Genomic DNA, 16067 nt, shown 5'->3' on the forward strand with positions numbered 1-16067 from the left:
GCCTGTTCAATCAGTGCTGGCAGCAGTATAACTCAAACACCAACTTGAAGTTGATAAAGGATGAAGTTGGATCATGGTCATCTTGTAAACGCGCCAGTCGCAGGGAGGAAATCTTGTTATGTCGCATGCGAATAGGACATACACGATTCACTCACGGACATATAATAGATAGAGACCCCAGGCCTGAATGTAACCGATGTTTGTGTCCCCAGTCAGTTAAACATATACTTGTGGAGTGCCCAGTGTATGCTACTCACCGACAATCGATTGTTCAGAAGTGCCTTCAATTGGATGTACCACTTACCCTGAAAACTCTTCTGGGTGATCAACACCCGGACATCACTGACGAGGTTTTCAGGTTCCTACGTGCTACCAATCTCTTCAAAAAGCTGTGACTGCGATGATCTGCGATGAACTAGCTGTGATTATTTGTGTTTGAAGCTATCATGTGCAATTATTGGATTATGTTAGTCTACCTGCCGATTGGCGAACCCCGTCGCGACTGATGCGGAGGGCATGGCCGTCGATCTGGCACATTGATGTGATCTCCTGCTTTTGTAATTTGTGTTGATTGTTAACTTTATCGTCTCTCTGGTGTTTTGTGTTATGTGCTGCGACTGCTCTGTGGACGTCCTCATGTGTGTAACAGTCGTGCATTGTGTGGGAATGATTGGATGAATGGAGATTGAATGTTGAATGAGAAGGATGCGGGAGTGGAGATGCATCGGTGTGAGAGATGGATGCAGTTAGTGGATGAATGAAGAGCAGCCTGTACTGGTTTGCTACTGTAGTTTCTTTTTCTAGATTTCTCTTGGATGTATACCTTCGTTAATCTTTTTTGTACCATCCGGTCCCTTCTTTTGTAGAAGTAGTCGCATAGTTCCGAAGTTGAGGCTCGTTATGATCGGTATGATCATGAGACATGAACCCTCCAACGCAAGTTGATAACTGAGTGAGGTACCAAGAGCAGACTCGTGCCTGAAGATCCTTTTGAACTGAATGGCTCGCTGGACAGATGCGAGGTCAAGAGCGTTATGATTGAATGACTCATAACCAGAAACCATCCTTTTTGTTTCTATTTTTAAGTTTTTAATCAGTTATATGTTAGAAACTAACCGTTACTAATATACTTCACCGGACATTTCCTGCCTGGACATATCCGAAGCCCGCGCATACATCCCCATGCCATCCCATGCTAAACCTATCATTTTCCTTCATCTGCTTAGTTTCCCTCTGCACAATCTGGCTGCAACCGATTGCAACATCTACTCGATCGAGACAAGAATGGCGCACTGATGACAACAACTACGGACGCTTGAGCCCAACGAGGCTATGCGCCCTAACCCAACAAGTACAAGTACAAGTACAAGCTGCCTTCATATGGCAGCGTAAAATATGAAATGTTGCTTATGGTTTGCAAATGACATCATCAGGATATATAATATGTTTTAGATTTATTTATAGATTAGATTTAAAGATTAAGATTTATAGAATACTAGTTAACCTTTTAGCTGCTTATCGTCTGATCGTTAGATTTTTTATCAGAAAACTGCGTTCATTCAGAGGTAACAAAAAATATATTTGTGTTTTTAAACGTCAGATGTTCTAAATCCCCAAAATGCTTTCAGTCATTGTATTCGCTATGTATGATCATCGCTTTACTTTCTTTCGGCTTGGAGGTTAGGATGCAGAATGGTTATTTTACAACGAATATTTTCCAAAGTGGAAATAGATGTGTGTGTGTGTTGTCCCCTGCGTCGCCTGCGATTCGCATGGCTATATTTTAATGCTTTCATGACTCTGTGTATGGTGTATATCATCAAATTCAGGAACAGTCTCAGTCTTGTTATAAACTAAAAGTTATAAATGTTTTGAAAGAATTGCTTCAAACATGGTAGACTTTTGTATTGTATCACTAATTGGTGGACAGTAGAAGCAAAAGAAATTGCTGCATGCAGGGACCCTGTTTCAAGGCATGATGTTACAGTGCATTGCGTCCGTGCGTGTAGTGGTGTATTGGATTTCCATGGAAACATCAATTAGCTTAGATGCTTGCAAGGCTTGGGCGCCAAGGCGAATTAGTCTGAAACGCTGCACCAATACAGCAGCATTAGTCTGAAACGCTGCACCAATACAGCAGCATTGCACTGCACCCTGCAGCGGCATGCCTTGAAGCAGGGCTCAGGTTGCAGGTGTTTTTGACTTAACCACTAGGTAATTACTGATGACACTTTAAGGCATGAATAAATGAACTAAATGTCAGCACAGATGTTTGCATTTGAAACTTTCATCCCAGCCTGACCTTATCCAAGCTAGTCTAATTTAACCAAATTTAACCTCACCTAACCTTATTTATTCTGTTATTGGTTGAAACAGGCAACCACATCCAGTTGATGTCATTCATCTTGATGGGCCGCTTTTGAGAGCTTCCACAACTGGAAATTGTGTGGTCAGCTGCAAGGTTGTTAACCCGCGCACCGACGGGGGGGGGGCGGATATCCGCCCCCCCCTGAGGTTTTTTGCGAATAGCGGGAAAACCGCGGCGCGTAGCGCCGCGAAATTTGGTATGACTATAACCTCATCAATTTTACACATGGTGTGCAAGTTTGAACCTCCTAACTTTTAAGGTCAGGTCACCAGGTCACTTTGAATGACCCAACCTCAAGTCACTTTTTTGCAACTTTGTCACCGTGCCAGAGCTACAGTAGATGTCGGAGGCCTTTGAAAGTCGCAGGATATTATTAGGTCATTAGTAGCTACAATTTGTATATCTCGGAATTTTGATATCGGTGACCTAAGGTCAGGTCAATTTCGCGACATCCCCATTATAAGTCAATGGGGGAAAAATCAACTCCCTGTTTTTACCACTAAAACGGGTCGGAATGGCCCCAAATACCATACATGACTTCATATACGATCAACCTTCACTACCTTGAGGTCTGTTTTGCTGTTGGGCAGCTGTGAGGTCATGTGACGTCATCAAAGGTCACCAAAGGTTTTTGGCCAATAACTCCGTACAGGAACAAGATACAGACGCGTGGATGGTCTCATTGTGTTCAGCTCGTCAAGACGCATCGAATGATATACATGATGACCTCGAGGTCACGTGACCTGAGGTCAACCTTTGACCTTGACCTTTCGAGGTCAACATATATATCATTCGATGCGGATTGACGAGAGGATCACGATGATGCCCTTAGTTTGTTCCTATATTGACTAATTCGAAAGTTATTCGAGAAAAACTCTCTCCATATCTAGCGCCGCCGTTTTGACTTTTTCGACCCCTGTGACGTCATCTTTGACCTGACCTGAAAATGACCTTTGTAAAAATTGTAGATCTTGGCCGTCCGTATCCGATGCCGTTTACCGCTTGTCGCTATCTTGCTTCGTTCTCGAGATCTCAGGGGGGGCGGTCATCCGCCCCCCCCCCCCCCCGTCGGTACTAAGTTGGCGCAGACCCCCGTCGGTGCGCGGGTTAAGGATTCACAAAGGCTGTCTCTTGCTAATCAGAGGGGCAGTACATATCATCAGGAAGCAGCCTTGCAGTTAACACTTAACAGACCCATTTGGCAGACCCAGAAAGCTAATTAGAGGGGCAGCACATATCAGGAAGCAGCCTTGCAGTTAACAGACCCATTTGGCAGACTCAAAAACTGTTTATTAACAAGCAACAACTGAACTGCTTCAACAGGGATTCACTGACACAATGACTCCACATATTACAAAATACAATATATTCAGATGATCAGATCATCTTAGGGATACCTAATCTTAAAAATGATGGAGTTGTCCTTTCTTGTCAGTGTCATTGTTTCTTGATCATAGGGTGTCCCCAAAACTGATTAGACATGCATTGTTGTACCATACAGGATAAATATGATATTTATTTTCTCACACTTCCATGTGTTTTGAGCAGAGGGCATTTCTTTCTGCAGATGCTCTCCGCAGTAGGTAGGTACTGGTGCTTTGCTAACACATCTCCCTCCCCACAGGCTGGTCAGTGAGCTGACCAAACCATAGCCATGGTCAGCACAAGAAGGAAGAGCTACCAGCCCTCGCCGGACGTGGCGGCGGCGCCCTCCCCGGCCGCGGCCGCTCGAGCCCGTCACAGTTCGCTCTGCGACCCGCCGGCGGCGGCCTCTCCGCGGCGGAGCCGACGCGCCTCCTCCCTGACGCCGCTGGGGTCGGCCGGGTCCGCCGAGGAGAGTGGTCCGGCGCGTGGTCACCGCACCAAGGTCCTGCTGGAAAAGTACCGCGGAGAGGCGGCCAGCAAGCTGAAACCGGTCGAGGAGGAGACCACAACTCTGTCCAAACCGGAAAAACAGGGTGGCGGGAGCAACGAGAAGAGGAAAGAGACGGCAGCAACACTGTGTGTCCCGGGGGAGGCGGCGACAGCTGAAACTGGTAGGGAGGCTGCAGAAAGCACGGTGGATCTAACAGCAGATGGTGCAGCGAAAAGTACAGCCAAAGCAACAGAGGGTGAGACAAAAATAAAATCGATTATCAGCTCAACGCCGACTGCGTCGAACTCGAGTGAAGATGAAGCTATAGAAGGGGAAGAAACAGCCGAAAATGCCTCACAGAGCATGGATAGGTCAAACGAGGATGGATCTGAAAATATCGAATCTTCGTCATCAGAATCTGTGAAGAAAGTTTCAGAGGGCAAAGAAGTGCCTTCAGACGCCACAGAACCCGCCACAGAGCCCGTTTCAAAGTGCGCGGAGACAGACGCCGCCGAACTGGCCATGGAAGTGGACGGGGAGGACGAGGTCGTAGACGTGGAGCGAGTGGACGCCGCGGAGAGCAGTGCCGAGGAGCGGGAGGCGGCGCGGCGCGTGGCCGCTGCGCAGCGGGTGCTGGCCGCTGTGGGCGCCGCGGCCCGCCCAGCCCCCGTGACCGCCCCCGCGGCCGCCCCGGCAGCCCCTGTGTCCGCCCTGACCCGCGTCCGACCGGCGCCTGCGCCGCGCGGCCTGGCCAAGTCGGGTCGGTTCTGGAAGTCGGTGCGAACGCCGGCGTCGCGGGTGGTGGTCAAAGACCCGGTCAGCTACGAGGTGCGGATGCAGAAACGGCAGCGCGAGCGGGTGGTGAAGGAGCTGGAGAACCAGCTGAAGAACGAGCGGAAACAGAAGCTAGAGGACCTGCGGAAGCGACGCGAGTACAACGCCAAGAAGGCAGCGGAGAACGCGCTGAAGGCCGAGGTGTACCAGGTGGTGAAGAACCCTAACAAAATAAAACGGATGAAGAAGAAGCAGCTGCGACTGCTGCAGAAACGCGATACCACCGTGGTCGGAAAAAGTGTGCTAGACGAATAAATATTTTATCTAGTGATGGTTGTGATATTGCTCGTGCCATCCATGTCGACAGTAATAACAGCTCGCGCGGCTGAAGAGGGTGAAACTTTTAGTGTTATTACTTTTTGAATGTTATGACCTTGGTTATGACACTTCTCAGACAATTAAGCTCATACGATAGTGGTATAGCATACGTTTTAAGGTTTAACTCAATCAGGAAGTTTAACGTATTCTCCAAATTGACCACTGAACGACACGGCGCTCGACCTAGCTGGGTATCTATTTGCAATGTTGTTCGATGTTCGAAACAGTGTCCCCACTCTCCAGTACAAAATATTGCCAGTCAGGTACGGTGTCGTATTTTTAAGGTAACAGGGGATCAGCAATCTGTCGAACATCTTAAGCATTCTTAGCTACGTTCCGGATTTGGGCAGGCCCATTCAGCATTATGGAATTGGAATTGTTATGAAATGGCATTAGGAGTCGATCTGTTCGCCGCTCGGTCAGCGAACAGATTGTTTGAAACCGTCGTAAAGGACAAACTGAGGACAACAAAGGACAGCCGCGACCAGGCGGCGACTCAGCCGCGCTTGTCACCCATATTCGCACAGCGCACTAGAGCCCGTTTCTGAGGAGATGCCTACGTCTGATGGTGGCAAGTGGTGACCGTCCATCCTAATACTGGGATTTAGAGGAGAACGATTCACGCATCCCGGAGCATCGAAGAATCGTGAGCATCGGTGTGGGTTTGCTATGGGGATCAGTCATCAGGGTGGTGCAATTCACAGTGATGCAGCACGATGCTATTACACGTTTGGGCTTCAATGGAGAAATCAACAAGCCCATTTTTCCAACACTGCCACAAGCGTGACGTCAGCTCGCAAAGTGGAATAGCAGCTTGGTAACAGCGTCCTGTGAAACAACGCCGAGATAACATTGCCGGGTTCCACTCGAAGGGTTCGAAACATTCGCCAAAAAGTACTCATTTTATAGAGAAGTTTGGAAGTAATCTGGTAGCACTATTTTAGACAGATATGGCGCAAAATATTCATAACAACATGTTCGTTGACGTGAACTCAACCGACGTTGCCTAGCAACCAAGGCTCAAATGAAAAAGTCAGAATTCAGATGCCTAGCAACTCGCTAAAAACGTGTGGCAGCTTCCGCTTACGAACAGAGGTCAAGAGCACAAAGCGAACGCTTGGGAAGCCATAAATGTGCCTATTGAATGCTATGTTTTCCTCCTTGTCCTGTGGAAACTGGAAAGATTGAAAAGTGATAATTTCTTTTCTTGTGATTTGCATATTGCATTCAGGCTGGAATTTGTTATGACATTCATGATCAGTGATATGGCGAGCCTGAGCCCTCCAGTCATCACAGCTGCAACAACTAAGGTTCTGCCATGGCTAAGATTTGAGAAAAAATACCTTCATACTCTGAATGGTGCTTTGAAGATGCTGCAAATTGTGAGTATTATTTTCATTATATTTCCATTTATCTTTTGAGGGTGTTTATCAGTGGACATTCCTTCCACTTATCTAAACATTTTTGAATCCTAGATCTCTGAAATCTGAGTGACTGAAATGAATTTCTGTTGTAGTTTTGTGCAATTGTTTTGGTGTTATTAGTTATACATTATCTTATCACATGGTGTTATGTTTTGATATGCATCAAGGTACCTGTTCTTGTAACAATGCGCCATTTTTATATGTTGTGATGATAAAACTTTTCATTTATTCATCCATTTCACCCATTTTCTTACTTTTTTGGGCTTCAAAGATGAGAGTTAAAGCTATTCCAATTCAGTAGGCGGAACTATGGTCAAGCGTACCCATTTTCGGGAACGCATTTTCGTTCCCATGTTTGGGAACGATAAACCCAAATATGGGAACGCCATGTAGGCATTATTTAAAACAAGAAAAAGAACCGTTAAATGACGTCCAAAAAATATAAAACGATCGTGAACCGCCTGATATTTGTCTCAATATTGTTGGGAAAGAGTTTGATATTGTAAGGCCCATCGTAGTTTCAAATCGTTCCCCTATTTCTAAAGCAGTCCATCATCCGGGCCGCGATCCCAAATTTGGGAACGCTCTCGTACACTGGCGCTGCAAGCGTTCCTTATTATGGGAACGGCGTACCCAAAATTGGGAACGATTTCACCGACGCCTTTCAAGGGCTCTTTTCATTAACAAGCATCACGTCCAACGCCGCAAATTATTGTTAACGCAACAATCATCAGATGACCTTTCCGGCAAGACCGTCGCATGTTTCGCCCGGTCTTCTGCGCTTTTATTCCCGTCGATCTCGCAGCGGGCACGCCCCCCTCTGCAGGATTACGTAATTCACAACGCTCAGCGATGTTCAACAAGGTCTTCCATACCTATATCCACCGTCCGCGCCGAGGGTGGAGACATGTCAAGCACCTGTCTGTTTATCACCGATAGTTGACGAGCACAAGGAAGTATCCAAAAATGGGAACGCTGAATATGTTACACCCTCAAAACACCTAGTCCCAATGAAAATCTAGTTTTTTCCTTTCTTGATGAGTGTAAGTGGCAAAAGGCCTGGTAGGATGGGCACGAGGAATGATCGAAATCAGCATAAAAATTATAAACAAGCCACACAGAGCGACCTATATAAGAGAAATTCCCCCAAAACGATCATGCTTAGAAACACGGAAGACAAAAACCACGCTCATGACGCTCCTTATAAAACAACGCTAAACAGCTAGCATCCAAATAAAATATGTCTTTCCGGGCTGATAAAATACAGCTGAATAATTTCAAACCACTAAAACTGAGTTTACAACAGTAGTTCGGTAAAATCACTGACGTTCCACGAGGTCGTGCGCCCCGACACCAAAAGTCAACAATATTACCCCCGGACTGTCCGCGTGTTCGCTTGCATATGTCAGCATCTGGTGTCGCTAATATGAAACTTCATAACCAGGGGAAAATTATTATACTTGACCTCAAAATGTAAAAAACGCTTCATTTTCCTTAAAATTGCATGTTAAATGTAGAATAACCCATGTTTTCACCATTCCGTCACTTCAAAAAATCATTAAAAATATCATTCGACGGTCAATTTCCTTGTGCAACGGTCAGATTAAAGATAATTTTATAGAGACTTAGTAGATACTTGAATTAGCGTGCACTTTTTTGAAACGTGATGCACTAATGAGTTTTAGTGGGCGAACGGCCGAAAAATTACCTTCCGTTCCCATAAATGGGAACGCCCGTTCCCATATTTGGGAACTCCGTTCCCAAAAATGGGAACGTTCCTATATTTGGGTACTCATGACCATAGTTCCACCTACTGAATTAAGTAATTCAGTTGGATAATTTTGTTTAATTGTTCATTTATTTTTAGACATATAACACAATATATTTTGTATTTTCTGTCTTGTATTGTTTTACATTTTGTGTTGTACAATATTTTGCATCAACATATTTTAAATTGCAAAGATGTGATATCTTTTCATTGGGGTCAGCAAAGAGAACAGAGGAGAAAATCATTTTCAATGCACAATTGATATCTTTGTCTTCATTTGTAATTTGAATCAAAGACTTTCAAACTTAGTAAAAAAAAAAACATGGTTTGGTTTTATGCATTATCTTTTTTCAGTTTGTTGCTTTATGTGGATTTCTCTGCATCACATTCTCCAACTTGAGTCTTCATCCAAGAGCTACATGGTACTACTTTGTCTGCCTGGTTAGTTTTTGGACATCACTTCTGTTGCTGCTCTGCTATGCCTTCCATGTTGTGGAGAAGCTACACTTTTTACCTTGGCTGGGAATGGTAAGTGTATTTTTCTCATTGTGTTATTTTAGGCATTTTTAGGAAGCTGCAAATGTTTCACAGTTACTTCTCTTGCTTGCATTTTGATCAACCTGAACTTTCTACATTCAATGTACATTATACCTATGCTGAAAATTATGTAATATTCATCCGTGGTTTATTGAAGTACAGTCCTAACGTAACAATTGCCTGTGCTTTGTCAGGAGCTGTTTTTCAGTAGCTGCTGGAGTGTGCTCTACCTAACTGCTGCTGCTCTCGCCACTTCATTTGGGCACCTGCAGGCCACATGGGTGGCTGCCACAGTGAGTGTTTGTGTTTGCATTCTCTACTATTGGATCTGTGAGTGTTTTGTTACTGGTATGTTGACATATTAATAAGAATCATTGAATAGATATTAAATGCCTGGAAGGCTGTATTGAGAGAATTTTTTTTTTTTGTATGACTTGTTTATAGATAGGAGTTGATTTCTTTGCTCTCCATGTGCCATGACCTAACCTATCCATCCCACTGAATTTTTTCCATTAGCTTGTCTTCATGTCTGTGTTTTCTCGTATTGAATATTTCTCTTCCATTTGCAGATATTCGCCTGCCTGGGGATGTCGTCCCACGCCTGGGAGGCCGTGCTGAAGCTGCGTGATGTCCGCCGTGGGAAGATAGCCCAGGGCCACAGGTCGATCACTGCCTCCAGCGACAGGCTCCACAAGTACTAGCTAGGTCTCCACGATCTCTCCACGATCTCAGCTACCAAGTGTTGTTCGATGTTTATTATGACTCCCGAGACCTGACGTATCTATGGACCGCCGTGTAGGGACTTTGTTGTCAGTTGATGTCCAGCTTCCAGTTACCAAAGTGCAGTGTGTCAGTGCTGTGCCGACGCGATGTATTGATTACTTACCTACCCGTCTTGTTAGCATTGAGTGAAACACTGGCCAATTTTTATCTATCTTGTGTTATAAAATGTCGGTAAATTGTCATGCTACCCCACTCCATGGATTATTGGTACCATGCGCTGCGTAGCGCATGGTACTCATAGCATTTTGCGGGCAGTGTCACGTACAACTAGGGTATGCGATTCGCGATATAGTTCTTTCTCTCACCGTCCACGTTTTTTTTTTTCTGGTAGTATACATACGTAGTTGACCAAGTGTAATATGTTCGTTCAGTGCGATTGTGAGACCCACGTTCTACAATCCAATTGAATCTGATATCCATGCATGTATCGTATATGCGTATCGTTTTGATATTCCATTGATTTCGAACCAAGGCTGAAGAGACTCGACTCGAGTCATTGATAGTGTTCAAACAGGGATGAGTGGGATTTGATAGTTTGATATCTCGGCTTTTTGTTCATATGTACATAACTATGTTGAGATCTCCATCGCAGACCAATGAGCACCTGTACTTGCCATTAGCTGATAGCGAGATTGCACCGCACTGTGATATATACGCCTGATATACCTAACTATACGTTATGAAATACACCGTCCACATCAACGGTTTTTCCTTTTTTTTTTTGTTTTTGTTTTTTTGGTGGTCAGTGTGGTTAGATAGTCGGCCAATGTGTGCTATACGAGTGTAGCTTTCTCACTATCCGTCGGCGCTGCAACTCCTCTAAATCTTTGTACCTGCCAGAGCTCTTGCAGTGCTCTTTTGCCTCTGACATTTTTAGCGAGAAAGAGACGTAAAGGCAGGAGAAAGACGAGGATAGACGAGGTGCCACTGATGATTCGTCTCGTTCTGTTGCTGATGCAAATGCACAAGGCTTTTAGCTAGTCATAGGTACGACATTGCCGAAGGAGCTGTAAGCATGACTGGGCGTCTTTCTACTCCAAGCAGGTATTGCCAAAGACCAGTAAGCTATGCTGGCGCTCAATTGGTAGGTACAATGTGTTTTATAAACTCCACCGCAAGGTAGGTTCCGCCGCCGATTGGCGACTGCTGACCCGGGAGTGACGCTGATGTATCGAAGTACAAGGTTACGCCGTGAGATAGCGGGTACAAGTCTAGACGGACGCACGGCATCGCGTGAGGAGTTATCGCAGTCTGTGAACTCTGCTAAATGTTTCCGGTGCGCCTGTCATGTGCCTTATTCTGTGGTCAAACGTTCATTGGATAAATGCCCAGCATTGTTCTGCAACCAGCAGTATAGTACACAGTAATAAGTCGTCCTGGGGTGGGTAAAATCAGTTTCGTTAAAAAACCATAACCTATTTGTTATGGAACTATACGATCTAGATGTCCAGCGTGTAGAATATTAACTAGCGTGTTATAGGTTCCTCAGCTCTATATGCCCAAAATATTCGTTGCAATGCCTAAAATTTTAGTCATCAGTGCTTTCTAACCTCCAATTCATCTGCAACGACAATCCACTAGCCACGACGATACCCAGAGTCAGACATGACGAGTTGTTTTACTCCGTGCTCGGATGTCCCCCTCCCCCCCCCCCTCACGCACACACGTCACACGGCCACGGTCGTGGTCCATTGGTTCACGGTCACGGCGTACCGGCGTATCACGGTGAATGGCGGCCGGCGATTACACCACACGCCCATGGGTTCGCCAAGGCTCTGCAGTAGGTCCTACATCCCTCGTGTCACGATGACTCGGGACTGTAGTCGCTGACTGTCACGGGTACTGCGAGGTGAAGTGGCCACTTGAGCCGACGTACCGCTATCTTGCGGCCATGGACGCCCCGCCCCGCCTCCGCCCAGGCTGCGTTGCGGTGCGACTTGTGTCAGCTCGCTACACATCGCCGTCCTCTGCGGCGATCAGACGGGTATTGGGTGTGGAGAGGAGAGCATCGCACCGCTGCTGGCTCGGAGCCTGAGTGGGACATCGAGGAGTGGAGACCTGGGAGAGAAGAGGCGGGCGAAACGGGCGAAGTCGTGGACTCGTTTGTGTGAGGATTGGTAGTTGCGGTGGCTTTGCGTTTCGGACGTTGTACTCTCAACTTCGGCCGGCGAATGGCGGCAGTCGAAGACGGTAACTCGTCGAAAAGGACAGTGGTGACAGCGTTACTGGGCAAGACAGACCGAACGTTGGTGGCGGCATTAGCGATCAGTGGAAGAATGAGCCGGTGACGGCGGATACGGTGATAGTGAACTGGCACACTGCGGTGCTTTGTAACTGAGGCATCTCTCCGTATAATTGAACTAACTACTTGTGATACATAGTTATCTGCCTTTCGCGTAAACCGTTTACGATATTGGAATGATAAGAAGGCTGGTCTCGTTATGAAAGCACTTTGTGAAAGTGTGTAAGCATAACGGTGAAGGACCATGCCGGGACTCGAAGACTCCTCCTCGTTTGAGGATGTCTCTAAATCGATAGAGAAGTCCTCAGGTGTGTCATCCTCAGGGGTCGTGGCCGAGAAAGGAGGCGCCAACGCATCCGTCAAGGCAACCAGCGAATCCCCCACGACGAGGACCTCGAGCACGTCGTCCTTGACGAGTGTGTCCCCCTTGTCCACCCGAGCAAGAACGTGGACGGACGCCTCCCGTCCCAAACTGTCGCGGGAAACCTCACTGGCACCATCCTCGGACGAGCGAAGTTCGAGTGTCTCTGCAATGTCATATGAAAGTAAAATTCAGGCCAATGCCGTGACTTCTTCCAAAGCAACACACACATCTTCGAAGAGGAGCGGAGAAGTGGAACAGTTCATCGAAGATCCCCAAGTTGAGGACTCCTTTTACAGCTGGGTGGTAGCGGCCGGCGCCGCACTGCAGTTCATCCTGGTCGGCGGCATCCACAAGTCCTTCGGTCTGCTGCTGGCGGCGCTGGTACACGAGTACGGCTTCACCTCGGCGCAAGTGGCCGTCATCCCGGCTCTGTTCTACTCGGGCAGTTTTCTGATAGCGCCCGTCTGTGGCGCACTCTGCCGCCGCTTCTCCGAGCGAACCGTCGGCATAGGCGGCGGCATCTTGACGATGCTCGGTCTGGCCTTCAGCGGCCTCACCAGCAACATCTACGCGCTCTACGTCACCAACGGGGTCATCTTCGGCATCGGGCAGGGGTTCGCGAACCTCCCCGGCACGCTGATGGTGACCAAGTACTTTGTGAAGCGTCGCGGCCTGGCCAACTCGATCACGGCCGCGTCTGCCGCGATCGGCGGCGTGTTCTTCCCGCTGATGGTGCAGGGGATGCTGGAGGAGTACGGCATCCCCGGCACCTACCTGATGATGGGAGGATTTCAGCTGCACACCATCATCTCAGCCATGCTGTATCGGCCGATGGACAAGCAGCGCGAGATTATGCGCCTGGAACAAATGCGGAAGCGAAGACGGCAACGCCAGCCCTCGCTGCCTGGTGTGAAAGCTCAGCAGGCTGATCTAGTGGCAGAGAAGCCTCCTCTACCGGACGAGGCTCCTTCCTCCGCACGGCTGTTACCCCAAGGTTACGGAATGGAAAAGCGCCCCTCGTTGGCAGTCTCCGAGAGCGCTGCTCGCAGCCGAAGGCCCAGCGCCACGCTGGTGTCCTCGACCATCATGCTGAGCCAGCTGAGTCTGGCCGTGGAGCCTCCGGAGGCGCCGCGATCGGCGGGCTGCTGGCAGCAGGTGCTCCGGTCCCTAGACCTCCATCTGCTGACGGATCCACTGTACGTCGCCTGTGTGACGAGTGTGTTTCTCTTCACGGCTGGCCTTCCGCACGTGTGTCTGCTGGTGCCGCGCTTCGGTCTGGAGATTGACGTTAGTCGCGGTCAGACTGCCAGCATGATCGCCACGATCGCTCCGATCGACATCGTCAGCCGTCTCTCGCTGGGCTTCCTGCTGGACCGCAATCTGTTCCACAAGCGCTACGGCCTGTTCATCACGTGCCTGGTGGGCGGCACGGGCGTGCTGGCGCTCGTGTTCGTCCGCTCGTACGCCGAGCTGTTCGCCGCGTGTGCGGTAGTGTACGCCGCCGTCGGCTTCTACTTTGTGGTGACGCCGGTCATGTACGCCGAGTACTACGGCGTCGAGCGTCTCTCGTCGACGCTGACCATGTCGAACCTGTTCGCGGGTGTGGCCAACCTGACGGCGCAGCCGCTGGGCGGCCTGCTGCGAGACGCGGCCGGCACGTTTCGCACCGTGTTCGCCGTGCTGTCGGGCTGCATGCTGGCCGGCGGCGCGCTGGTGCTGCTCCATCCCTGCATCGCCCGACGCTCCGCGGGGCGCCGGGACAAACAGGCCGAGACGGACGCCGCCTGATGGTTGAGCACATGATAAAGTTCGCCATGTTTCATTTGTGTCACGTTTGTAGGTATTAAAGTGCAATACAACAACCATGATGTTACAACTTTTCCGGTTGATTAAGTGGATGTAGCGAGCCTAGGCTCACGCCTGAACGCCGTCTTCTACAACACCCGATGACTTACCTACCTACTGTGTCTGTGACGACAGTGGCGGCGGAACACCTTTAATTAACACGCGCCCCACTGGGGTCTGCGTATAACACGCTTTACTGGGGGGGGGGGGGGGCTCTCCATAGACCCCCTCCTAACTCCAGGCACGTACCCAGGATTTCGCCCAGCAGGGGGCCACCTGCTTTCGAAGGGGCCCCCCACAGTGTATAGGGCCCCCCCCCCCCCAGGTTCCCCGGGGGCCCCCGGGAGTCATGAAGAACCTTTCGATGGTGGGGGGGGGGGCATAGTGGGTCCGGTCATTCCTGCAGACGTAGGTGAGAAAACGCCATGTGTGTGGGAAAACGCAATTCAGTTCTTTACAACCTAATGTAGCATTTGGTTGTGATTTCTCGCGCTCGACTTCATCAAAGTCAATAAACCCGCGCACCGACGGGGGGGGCGGATATCCGCCCCCCCCCCTGAGGTTTTTCGCGAATAGCGGGAAAACCGCGGCGCGTAGCGCCGCGAAATTTGGTATGACTATAAACTCATCAATTTTACACATGGTGTGCAAGTTTGAACCTCCTACCTTTTAAGGTCAGGTCACCAGGTCACTTTGAATGACCCAACCTCAAGTCACTTTTTTGCAACTTTGTCACCGTGCCAGAGCTACAGTAGATGTCGGAGGCCTTTGAAAGTCGCAGGATATTATTAGGTGATTAGTAGCTACAATTTGTATATCTCGGAATTTTGATATCGGTGACCTAAGGTCAGGTCAATTTCGCGACCTCCCCATTATAAGTCAATGGGGGAAAAATCAACTCCCTGTTTTTACCACTAAAACGGGTCGGAATGGCCCCATATACCAAAAATGACTTCATATACGATCAACCTTCACTACCTTGAGGTCTGTTTTGCTGTTGGGCAGCTGTGAGGTCATGTGACGTTATCAAAGGTCACCAAAGGTTTTTGGCCAATAACTCCGTACAGGAACAAGATACAGACGCGTGGATGGTCTCATTGTGTTCAGCTCGTCAAGACGCATCGAATGATATATATGATGACCTCGAGGTCACGTGACCTGAGGTCAACCTTTGACCTTGACCTTTCGAGGTCAACATATATATCATTTGATGCGGATTGACGAGAGGATCACGATGATGCCCTTAGTTTGTTCCTATCTTGACTAATTCGAAAGTTATTCGAGAAAAACTCTCCATATCTAGCGCCGCCATTTTGACTTTTTCGACCCCTGTGACGTCATCTTTGACCTGACCTGAAAATGACCTTAGTAAAAATTGTAGATCTTGGCCGTGCGTATCCGATGCTGTTTACCGCTTGTCGCTATCTTGCTTCGTTCTCGAGATCTCAGGGGGGGCGGTCATCCGCCCCCCCCCCCGTCGGTGCGAAGTTGGCGCAGACCCCCGTCGGTGCGCGGGTTAAAACGGTCGCTGTAACGGTCTAAGCCTTGAGAAAATGTGGAAAATTGGAAAGTAAAAATATTTTTGCTTGAGGAGTGTGCAAGAAACGCACGGCATTTTATGAGCGAGCGCCTCAATTACTGAACATCCTCCAATTCCGGATATGTAGGTATATAATATAATAGTGGGGAATAAATGTCTCGTTATCGGAATTCCACTATCTGGCAACTA

General features: G+C 48.3%; 2 protein-coding genes and 1 long non-coding RNA gene across 10 annotated transcripts; all 3 read left to right on the forward strand.

Annotated features, from left to right (window-relative positions):
• The first annotated feature begins 450 nt into the window (after positions 1-450).
• LOC122374325 (coiled-coil domain-containing protein 86-like) lies at positions 451-5328 on the forward strand. 8 transcript variants are annotated; one of them, XM_043353008.1, is made up of 2 exons: positions 451-1351; positions 3993-5328. In XM_043353008.1, the coding sequence occupies exon 2, from the start codon at positions 4023-4025 to the stop codon at positions 5310-5312; it is 1290 nt and encodes a 429-aa protein (XP_043208943.1). In that variant the 5' UTR covers positions 451-1351; positions 3993-4022; the 3' UTR covers positions 5313-5328. The 8 variants fall into 8 exon arrangements, with proteins under 8 accessions (XP_043208943.1, XP_043208948.1, XP_043208946.1 ...); XM_043353013.1 differs by lacking the exon at positions 451-1351 and adding an exon at positions 1404-1565; XM_043353011.1 differs by lacking the exon at positions 451-1351 and adding an exon at positions 1608-1679.
• Positions 5329-6373: 1045 nt separating this feature from the next.
• Positions 6374-10594, forward strand: LOC122374326. The gene is made up of 4 exons (XR_006255197.1): positions 6374-6757; positions 8922-9095; positions 9299-9397; positions 9674-10594. It is a non-coding gene; the product is annotated as an uncharacterized LOC122374326 (long non-coding RNA).
• Positions 10595-12661: 2067 nt separating this feature from the next.
• Positions 12662-14281, forward strand: LOC122374328 (monocarboxylate transporter 7-like). The gene has a single exon (XM_043353018.1). It carries the CDS (start codon positions 12662-12664, stop codon positions 14279-14281), a length of 1620 nt encoding a protein of 539 aa, XP_043208953.1.
• The last annotated feature ends 1786 nt before the right edge of the window (positions 14282-16067 follow it).

The sequence above is a fragment of the Amphibalanus amphitrite genome, unplaced genomic scaffold (genome assembly GCF_019059575.1).
Source record: "Amphibalanus amphitrite isolate SeventyFive unplaced genomic scaffold, NRLGWU_Aamphi_draft 001640F_arrow, whole genome shotgun sequence".
In the NCBI taxonomy this organism is placed as follows: domain Eukaryota; kingdom Metazoa; phylum Arthropoda; class Thecostraca; order Balanomorpha; family Balanidae; genus Amphibalanus; species Amphibalanus amphitrite.

Coding starts and splice junctions, on each gene's coding strand:
- LOC122374328 (XM_043353018.1), top strand. CDS start 12,662: ATGTCATATGAAAGTAAAATTCAGGCCAATGCCGTGACTTCTTCCAAA.
- LOC122374325 (XM_043353008.1), top strand. CDS start 4,023: ATGGTCAGCACAAGAAGGAAGAGCTACCAGCCCTCGCCGGACGTGGCG.